The sequence below is a fragment of the Trachinotus anak genome, unplaced genomic scaffold (assembly GCF_046630095.1).
Source record: "Trachinotus anak isolate AG129_WGS33_773 ecotype Australia unplaced genomic scaffold, CSIRO_AGI_Tana_v1 ptg000011l, whole genome shotgun sequence".
In the NCBI taxonomy this organism is placed as follows: domain Eukaryota; kingdom Metazoa; phylum Chordata; class Actinopteri; order Carangiformes; family Carangidae; genus Trachinotus; species Trachinotus anak.
Genome location: NW_027273862.1, coordinates 28,377,847 through 28,388,695, shown reverse-complemented (window position 1 = coordinate 28,388,695; position 10,849 = coordinate 28,377,847). Strand labels below are relative to the sequence as shown.

The 10,849-nt window shown below is 44.5% G+C and overlaps 1 protein-coding gene across 1 annotated transcript; it reads left to right on the top strand.

Annotated features, from left to right (window-relative positions):
* Positions 1 to 309: 309 nt before the first annotated feature.
* Positions 310 to 9,340, top strand: ndufs3 (NADH:ubiquinone oxidoreductase core subunit S3). Its single transcript, XM_071489579.1, has 7 exons — positions 310 to 447; positions 2,271 to 2,336; positions 6,313 to 6,410; positions 6,605 to 6,754; positions 7,659 to 7,784; positions 8,425 to 8,544; positions 9,037 to 9,340. Exons 1-7 carry the CDS (start codon positions 393 to 395, stop codon positions 9,205 to 9,207), a joined length of 786 nt encoding a protein of 261 aa, XP_071345680.1. The 5' UTR covers positions 310 to 392; the 3' UTR covers positions 9,208 to 9,340.
* Positions 9,341 to 10,849: the final 1,509 nt, after the last annotated feature.

Genomic DNA, 10,849 nt, shown 5'->3' with positions numbered 1-10,849 from the left:
TTTACCATGAGGTGATGCAGTAGGTCTCAGAAATACTTGTATTAAATTTGATGCATTTGGTTAAATGCAGGGGTTAATGGGGGTTAATGCCTTTGATTTTTAATCTATTTTGAGTTCATTTGTTGTAAACTCGTGTTTTACAGAAGGTAAGGCCAGTAAGAAAAGCATGAAAAGACGAGTAAATGTTACTTTGCACCGCTGTCCGGAGTCTGTTCCCTTCCACAGCTGCAGTCACAGTCCTCCGGGCCGCCGGGGGCAGCGGTCCTCCGGGCCGCCGGGGGGCAGCGGTCCTCCGGGCCGCCGGGGGGCAGCGGTCCTCCGGGCCGCCGGGGGGCAGCGGTCCGCCGGCAGCCGCTCCTTCGTCCGGAGACAAGCGTCCACAGTTAGCAAACATGGCGGCGTCGTTGATGCGGGTTGTCCGCGGAGGTCTTGGAAGGAGTTTTAACAGTAAGTCGACCAGAAAGTTATTAATGTTTCTACAGACCGTTCGCTGTAGTTTTAGGTCGAGTCCGTTTTCACGCCACCGGAAACGACGCTGCGTCATTTTCAACCGTGAAATGTCTCCGGTTTGACCTTCGAGCTAGCGGTAGCTAATGCTAGCGTTAGCCTGCAGCGGGCTGAGCTGAGCTGCAGCGGGCTGAGCTGAGCTGCAGCGGGCTGAGCTGAGCTGCAGCGGGCTGAGCTGAGCTGCAGCGGGCTGAGCTGAGCTGCAGCGGGCTGAGCTGAGCTGCAGCGGGCTGAGCTGAGCTGCAGCGGGCTGAGCTGAGCTGCAGCGGGCTGAGCTGAGCTGCAGCGGGCTGAGCTGAGCTGCAGCGGGCTGAGCTGAGCTGCAGCGGGCTGAGCTGAGCTGCAGCGGGCTGAGCTGAGCTGCAGCGGGCTGGACGGTGGATCCTGTTTTTGTGACACATGGGTTCATCTAGTCAGCAGAGACACATGCAGACGTCTTCTTGTTGGATTCTGAAAGAGCCTGTTGGTTTATTAATTTAGTTTCCTTTCCTCGTTTTGCAAAACTACATCACAACTGTAACGCTGGTACATAATCAGGAGGTAGCTTTGCACAATTAAGGTGCAAATTCAATTAATTTCAAGTCAGGTGCAAAATGAGTTGGTATGGTTTAGTGTATTTGCCAAAATAACCAGTATCCAGAACCAGTTAAAGCTATGAAACACAGCATGAATGAGAAAAGCAGACAGAAGCACATACAGCTGAAAGTCAGCACTAACCCTCCACTGTCGTTATATATATATATATATATATATATATATATATATAGAGCCAGAACAACAGCAAATATGTAAAACTTTACTTTAAGTATTTAAGGTTATAGAAATCGGGGCAACTTAATTTACTCCAGCTGGAATCAGGAAATGTTTGACCTTTTTTCTCATTAGTTTTGCTCAAAAAATGACAAATAATTAATTGATTATGAGAATAGTTTGATTAAATTATCAACCAAGCGATTAATTGTTGTCATACAAGTGCAGACATAAATGTGATGCATAAAGCAACAGCGATATGTGGAAACGGGTGTATACAGAACTTTAAAGATAGAATAAGGAGCAAAATCACATAAACACTGTGAGGCTTTTTTTGTGAGGAAACCTAAGTCAGAGCATTGAAAGACTTATGAAGAACTGCAGATGCCATGTTCTAATTCTTCTCAGAAGTCAAATAAAGCAGAATTTAGATATTATTTGTTCCTGGAAATACGTAAGCTCTACAAGTCCATAAGTTTTATAGATTTAGGTTTTTAAGCAATTTAACAGAAATAAGTATGGAGTCTGGTTGAGCTAAGAAATTAATTTTGCTCTTCCTTCAATAGTCTTTATTGTGTAGAAATAATTTTGGTGTTAGAACAAAGATAGACAAATAAGTAAAGACTAAGATCACCCCACAATTTCAAGGCTTTCTCACTGGTAAACAACAGGTGAGAACAGAAGTTCAAAGTTGGTTTACTTTGTTTTGATGGAAATAGCAGGATGTGTGAGGTAGAAGCCAACCCTTCTCCCAGCAAATGTTCATAATGCAAAACCTCCAAAGTAATTCACATTTAGTTCTAACTTTGTTCTTTCCTGCACAGGTCAAATGGATATGTTTGATATTAAATTTTTCATTTGTGAATTCAATGCCATTCAGTATCAGCGAGCCTTTGCTTTTCATTCTTGGCTTGTTGCTTTCATTACTCCAGTTCGTCTGCAGATCAGTAGATTCATTTCTCAGTGGAGTGTTTTATATTTATTGTTTTGACTCCCTCCTCCTTTTCTCTCAGTTGCGCGGAGTTCGTGTCTCCTCCAGCAGCAGACCAGACTGCAGAGCTCCACTACTGAGACCAGCCGTGAGTACACAGTGACCGATGCTGCAGGAGGCTCCTAATATAGGATGGTTGTTTATGAACAGTCAGACAGTTTGGCTGGACCACTAATCTCTTTCTTAACTCATTAGCTCTGGTTTGCGGCTCTCATTTATTATCAGCAAGCTGGACTACCAGCAGGTATATGTTGTATGTTTAGAAATGGTCTTGTTAACTTTGAAATTTGAATCTTATATCTTGTTTTTATGGAGAATATTTAACATCTGTCCAGTGACTACAGTTGAAAAACAGCCTCCTTGCTAACACCACAGTTTTTCAGGGAGAAAAATTCATCACAATCTCTGAAAAACCCAGAAGACTGTTTAACAAAACTTAAAGCTGCTTTGAACATAAGTCCAACTTTATTTTGTATAAAATGAGCCAAAAGTAAATACGTTTTATTACTAGATATATTTCTTTATCAGAATCAGAATCAGAATCAGAATCAGTTTTATTGCCAAGTATGCTTTCACATACAAGGAATTTTTTCTGGTGATTGGTGCAATTGATCAGCAACAGTGGGGCTCTCTAGCCTTGTTGATGAGGCTAATAGCAGATGGGAAGAAGCTATTTTTGTGGCGAGAGGTTTTGGTCCTGAAGGACCGCAGCCTCCTGCCAGAGGGGAGTGACTCAAAGAGTTTGTGTCCAGGGTGGGAGGAGTCAGCTACAATCTTCCCTGCACGCCTCAGAGTCCTTGAGGCGTACAGGTCCTGGAGGGACGGAAGATTGCAGCCAATCACCTTCTCAGCAGAGTGGATGATACGCTGCAGTCTGTTATTGTCCCTCTCCGTGGCAGCAGCGTACCAGATGGTGATGGAGGAGGTGAGGATGGACTCAATGATGGAGGTGTAGAAGTTCACCATCATAGTCCTTGGCAGGTTGAACTTCTTCAATTGCCTCAGGAAATACATCCTCTGCTGAGCTTTTTTGATGAGGGAGCTGATGTTTAGCTCCCATTTGAGATCCTGTGTGATGGTGGTTCCCAAGAAGCGAAAATGCTCCACGGTAGCCACGGGGGAGTCACACAGGGAGATGGGGGTGGGTGGGGCTGGGCTCTTCCTGAAGTCCACTATCATTTCCACTGTCTTCAGAGCGTTTAGCTCTAGGTTGTTCTGCCTGCACCAGGTCACCAGACGCTCAGTCTCCCACCTGTACGCAGACTCATCGCCATCAGAGATGAGTCCAATGAGAGTGGTGTCGTCTGCAAACTTCAGGAGCTTGACAGACTGATGGCTGGAGGTGCAGGTGTTGGTGTACAGGGAGAAGAGCAGAGGAGAAAGAACGCAGCCTTGCGGGGATCCAGTGCTGATGGTCTGGGAGTCAGACACGTGCTTTCCTAGCTTCACGTGCTGCCTCCTGTCAGACAGGAAGTCGGTGATCCACCTGCAGGTGGAGTCAGGCACGCTCAGCTGGGAGAGCTTGTCCTGCAGCAGAGCCGGGATGATGGTGTTGAAGGCAGAGCTAAAGTCCACAAACAGGATCCTGGCATAGGTCCCTGAGGAGTCCAGGTGCTGGAGGATGAAGTGGAGAGCCATGTTGACGGCGTCGTCTACAGACCTGTTGGCTCTGTAGGCGAACTGCAGGGGGTCCAGGAGTGGGTCAGTGATGGATTTGAGATGGGACAGGACAAGACGCTCAAATGATTTCATGACCACAGAGGTCAGGGCAATGGGTCTATAGTCATTTAGTCCTGTGGGCCTTGGTTTTTTGGGGACAGGGATGATGGTGGAGGATTTGAAGCAGGCTGGCACGTGGCAGATCTCCAGTGAGGTGTTGAAGATGTCCGTGAACACTGGAGACAGCTGATCAGCACAGTGCTTCAGGGATGATGGAGAGACAGAGTCAGGACCGGCTGCTTTGCGGGGGTTCTGCTTCTTAAAAAGCCTGTTGACATCTCTCTCCAGGATAGAGAGAGACGTTCCTTTGGTAGGGGAGGAGGAGGGTTCTGATGTGGCTCTGATGTGGAGGTTAGTGTCAGGCTTGTCCCACTGTCTTTCAAAGCGGCAGTAGAACTCATTCAGATCGTTGGCCAGACGGAAGTCATTAATGGAGTGGGGGGGTTTAGGTTTGTAGTTAGTGATCTGTCTGAGCCCTTTCCAGACAGAAGCAGAGTCATTGGCTGAGAACTGGAGCTGAAGTTTCTCAGAGTACAGTCGTTTAGCTTCTCTCACCGCTTTGCTAAACCTGTACTTGGACTCTTTAAACCTGTCCCTGTCCCCACTCCTGAAAGCTTCCTCCTTTTGCCTCCTGAGCTGACTGAGCTTAGCTGTGAACCAGGGTTTGTCATTGTTATAACTCACCCTGGTGCGTGATGGGATACAGCAGTCCTCACAGAAGCTGATGTATGACGTCACAGCCTCTGTGAACTCATCCAGACTGTTGGAAGCAGTCCTGAACACCTCCCAGTCAGTGCAGTCCAAACATGCCCGCAGATCCTCTATGGCTTCACTGCTCCACTGCTTCGATGTCCTCGCAACAGGTTTACACAGTTTTAGTTTCTGCCTGTATGTGGGAATCAGGTGGACCATGACATGGTCAGAGTGGCCCAGTGCAGCCCGGGGGACGGCGTGATAAGCACCACTGATTGTGGTGTAACAGTGGTCCAGAGTGTTCCCCTCTCTGGTCGGGCAATTAACAAACTGTCTGTATTTGGGCAGTTCATGACTGAGGTTCCCTTTGTTAAAGTCACCAAGGACAATAACTACGGAGTCCGGGTTGGTCTGCTCCACACACAGTATCTGGTCGGCGAGCGCCCGCTGTGCCTCCTGCACGTTGGCCTGTGGTGGGATGTAAACACCGACCAGGATGATTGAGGTGAACTCACGGGGGGAGTAGAAGGGCCTGCAGTTTATGATGAAAGTCTCCAGGTCAGGAGAACAGTGCTGCAGGATCACTGTCACGTCTTTGCACCAGCCACTGTTTGCATAAAAGCAGATTCCTCCACCTTTGGTTTTGCCGGACAGCTCTGTGTCGCGATCCGCTCTGAAGAGCTGGAAGCCGGCCAGCTCCAGCGCAGAGTTCGGAATCGATCCACACAGCCACGTCTCCGTGAAGCACAGGACGGCAGATGAGGAAAAGTCTCTGTTCTTCTGCACCACTAGCTGAAGTTCATCCAGTTTGTTGGGCAGTGAACGCACGTTGGAGAGAAAGATACCTGGGAGAGGTGTGCGGAGTGCGCGCCGGCGGAGACGCGCAAGCGCACCGGCACGTTTTCCTCTCCTCCGGCGTTTCACTGCGAGAGCAACGGTCAGTGCACCTCTGACCAAAATGTCCAATAATCCCACAGATGAGTCGAGAAAAGTAGGAAAAAAATCCACTGGAGTTGTTTCTCTGATATTAATGAGCTCTTCTCTGGTGAAAGAGCTCCGGAAACCAAAGCAGAAAACTGGATTTATAAAGAAAATAAGGCAAAAAAATGCGCACCAAAACACCGAGGCAGCCATCCGCGGCGCCATGGCAACAGAAAATAAAATAAAATTTATATTAATGTTACTGTTTTTCCCAAGATTGTATTTGATGCACTCCATGTGTCGTTTCCCGCTACTATTTTTATTTAAATTAGGATGTTGAGTTGCAATTTTGGAAGCAGATTAAAACTATTTGTTTTATTTGATCAATGTACAGACTGTTTTTTATCCTGATGGTTAGAGTCTTTGGTGATTCTGGAAATACACTCAAAGCTAAGGATTTATCTTTCATGATAACAGAAGCTTAAACGTTGTGATTCAAATGTTAAAATTCATGACAGGCACAATATGGATCAGATGATTGATCTGCTTGATTTTTCATGCAGTTGTACCCAGCCCACATAACATATTCACTTGAATGTCACACAAACTAAGCACAGTAAATTATGCCAAAGTGTAACCCCTTTTCCAATATTAGTACAAAAAATGACATGGAGAGCAATCGCTGCATTTTTCAGTCATGATAAACACGTTGTTTTCTGTCCTTTATGCAGCCACCGTCAGGCCCAAAGATGCCGTCACTCACAACCAGCTGGCAGCGTTTGGGGAGTATGTGGCTGAGATGATGCCCAAGTATATCCAGCAGGTCCAGGTCAGTTTATATTCCCATAAGAGTATCAGAGTCCTGAAAAGGTTCTCCTCTATTGCCTTCAGATTTCATAAACATGCAGATGCCTTCAAAGTGTGTGTGTGTGTGTGTGTGTGTGTGTGTGTGTGTGTGTGTGTGTGTGTGTGTGTGTGTGTGTGTGTGTGTGTGTGTGTGTGTGTGTGTGTGTGTGTGTGTAGGTGACCTGTTATAATGAGCTGGAGGTGATGATCCATCCTGATGGAGTGATCCCGGTGCTGACCTTCCTGAGGGACCACACCAACGCCCAGTACAGGAACATGATTGACCTGACTGCTGTTGACATCCCAACACGCCAGAACCGCTTTGAGGTAGGTGTCTCCTGATGCAAAGTTATTTCCACTGTGAAACTCCTCACAGTGACTGTCACTCACTCAGTGTGAAAGGAGAAATCGTCTCCCCACATTCATTTCAGTTATAATGAATGGCCAACCTTATTTAATAATGATGATAATAATAATAATAATGACACAGCTGTCTGGAGTTGCATCAGACAGTTACAGTTAATTCATCCCTACATTGTTGCACCTACAACAGCACAACATAAAAGTGTTATTTGTCTTTAATCACAACACTCACAGTTAGTGGTGGAAGAAAATCTCAGACCCTTTACTTAAGTACAGGTAACAGAACCACAGTGTAGGAATACTCAAGTAAAAGTCCTGCACTCAAAATGTTACTGATGTAAAAGTACAGAAGTATTATCGGTAAAGTGTTCTTTAAGTAACATATGTAAAAGTACTTATTGTGCAGAATGACTTATACATATAGAATAGTACATATTATATAAATTACATATAATTATTGATGCATTAATGTCTTGATCACTTTAATGTTGCAGCTCATAAAGATGGAGCTAAACTACTCTATGTACTGATGGGTAACTTAATCTATATAATACATAATAATGAGCAGCTGTAACTGTCAGACAAATGTAATGGAGTAGAAAGTACAATGTTTCTCTCTGAAATGTAGGGGAGTGGAATTATGAAGTAATTTAAAATGGAAATATTCAAGTAATGTACAAGTAGTTTATAATTGTTTTTGTACAGTAATTGAGTAAATATACTTTGATACTTCCCAGCCCTGCTCACATTCTCCTCTAAAACTAAATGTCTCATGGTTAGAATTGAAGTATTTGTGGTAATCTAAGGTGCACACCATGTGAATGGGTTTTCTGAATGTTTTTGTAATGATGTGTGTGCTGATTTACAGATTGTCTACAATCTGCTGTCGCTCCGCTACAACTCCCGTATCCGTGTCAAGACGTACACAGATGAATTAACACCAGTGGACTCTGCGGTCCCCGTCCACATGGCCGCCAACTGGTACGAGAGGGAGGTGAGTCACAGCCTGCGCGCCAAATCTGAGGATTCATTCATTCAAGTGTCTATTTAACACACTCAAAGTGCCTTTCAAACGAGAGGCATCCAACAGACATAATGACAACACATAAAATACAAAATTAGATTGACGCAAAACCAAAATAATGCAAAGTGCTATGGCTGCTCCAGTACTGTCAGCACCTGTGTCTGGCTGAGAGCGCTGTCAGCAGCCCAACAGGAGACACTCTGCAGGAGGGCAGGATCTCATACCTGAACTTACAAACAACTGTATGAACTAGTTTTTCCAACACATTCAAATGATTGAATATGTCTAATCTTTGAGATAGTAAAAAGCATGATTGCACAAGCTGCTTAATGTATATTGAAAAAATAGACCAGTCAAAAGTTACACCTACATTTTTACTGTGTGGTTTGATATTAGTAGTCAGACCTGGGGTTTGACGCATTCAGTTTTAAAACATTCAACATCTCCTCTGCATTCAGACGGTCATTTAGGTTGGTTAAAGAGATCCTCACGTTTCACAGACATGTAGTGCTGAGTGTCATCTACATAAAAATGATAAGATCTGTCATTAACACTCAGACTGAGACTGACCAGACTAAGAACAAAAGTGTGTGTGTATGTGTTTATACAGATATGGGACATGTTTGGTGTGTTCTTTGCCAACCACCCAGACCTGAGGCGTATTCTGACAGACTACGGCTTCGAGGGTCACCCCTTCAGAAAGGACTTCCCTCTGTCGGGTTATGTTGAGGTGAGTCCTGCCAGGAACACATCTCCTGAGTATGCCGATCGGCTTGATTTGGCTTCATCCATGTGTGGCTCATATGTTTTCTCCAATAGATAAATGTAGTAGTACTGGCAGGATGTCAGTGAGACAGACAGAATGGAAGCTGTGCCCAGAAGCTTTAGATCTCCAACTCTGCTGGATCCTGTGATTTTTTGTTATTTTAGTATTTAGTTTTTGAGCTCATTATAATTAATCCAGGCTCCCCACATGCTTTGAAAATCCTTGAAAGTTTGGGCAGTGAAAAAATAACTCCAACACTCCACAGTCTGATTAAAAGAGATCTGTTTTAAAATTCATCATTTGATCAGGACGTCTTGAGAAGAAAAGCCTCTCATGCAGTCTTGTTTTTATATTTTCCGCAAAGAACTGACAGTTGATAGTCTGTCAAATTTATCAACCCTAACCAACCAACACTGAAATTACTTCAAATTAAATGCAACTTGTTTCCGTCTGCAGGTGCGTTATGATGATGAGGTGAAGCGCGTGGTGGCCGAACCCGTCGAGCTGTCGCAGGAGTTCAGGAAGTTTGACCTGAACACACCCTGGGAGGTGTTCCCCGCCTACCGACAGCCCAAAGAGGCCGCACCCGAACTGGAGGCTGGTGACAAGGCCCCCGAGAAGAAGTGATGTCCGTCTGTTTAGTCTACACACATACACACCATCGTCATCATGTTCTGTCTGTCTGTGTCATTCTGGGACTCAAGCCCCCTGAACAAACCCACCTGAAATATTTATGTAAATAAAAATACTATTAAAACAATCTGAAGATGTTTTTTGTGGAGCTGTTTTTACTTGTGAGAGGTATATAAACAGTTATGTAAATGAGATTTTAAACAATAATAGCAGCAAACAGCTATCTTCTATGTAAAGATATAGTGGAGTAATGATGTCCTGAGCAGAGAAGAAGTCACACTCCCTCTGTGTATGTTATAATCTGACCTAATCTGTTCTTTGTTTTGGTATCCGGTCAGAACTCCGTGCATGCCACTGCATGCGAGTCCCCCTTTAGCTGTTGCTCCTCTCCACCTTCATACAGACACAGGCACCGCCCACAGGTGAGATGTCACAGTGCAGGACACAGCTTTCAGGTGGAGGTGGCCTTCTGTCCGTGATGTAAGAAGCAGAAAGAACTGTATGTCATAAACTTGATAATAATATTAGGGAAATATCGCATACACAAAGCTAGATTTACTCACTCTAAGCCCTGCTTTGTGGCTTTCCAAAGGGAAACGGAACAATACATGCAAAGTATCTGTGACTCAGATAACAAGAAAGCTGTAAAGACATAATTTTTGCTCTTTATTCTCTGTATTCATTTATTAGCCAACCCCCCTGGCTGTTGTTCAAATGTTTGTTTGAAGATACATTAATAATATCTGCCTTTGTATTGAATATTTTCTGTCAATAAAGTTTTATTGTGAGAAAAAAAAAAAAAAGTGGAGGTGGCCTTCCACAGTTTCCTCTACTGAAGAAACCAGGACTTAGTTAAAGGAAAGGCCACAGACAGAGAAAGATGTACAGGCAGGCGGACAGGCCATGAGGGCTACCGGCTGGAGTTTTTACCGGCTCCATCAGTGTCATCCCTTCTAGCTGCTGTGGAGCATATCACAATGAGGGCTAATGGTTGTGGCTGGGTTTCTGTGTTGACTTTTGTGTACATGGTGACTTTATTTAGTTGTGCTTCTGAATAACTGACTGAGAAAGTGAAGGGAGGGGATGTTGGCGGTCTAATGCGACATCTAGTGGCAGAGACGATCACTTACGGAACCTGTAAGCACGATTTGAATACATTACATTGTCAAAAGTATGTGGACACGTGAATATTCCACATAAATTGGGTTGTTGGACATAAAAAAAATCCACAACCACAGGTATTCATTTGCTGTGCTTCCACTCTTCTGGTTTCAATCTGTCCATCAGTTATAAAATTGAACCTGGTTGCAGGGATTTGTGCCCATTTGACCACGATACCACTGCTGAGGTCCAACACAGATGCTATACTTCCAGGTTCCAGGTCATGCAAGGTGTTGGATGGTAGCTGATTGGATGTTACTGCACCTTTTTTTAAATTTACTGTTGGTGCAAACAAACTGAGAAGCAGATTTAGGTGATTAGAGCATATTTTCACCCTCAGTCAAATCTACCACACTGGAATCGCCCAGCAGATGTCGCTGCAGCACAGACTATAGAAAGAAGACTGAAGCTTTCATCTGTCAGTTCATTATTTCAGACTGAGTTCACGTCATGCACACAATAACAGTCCAAGCTG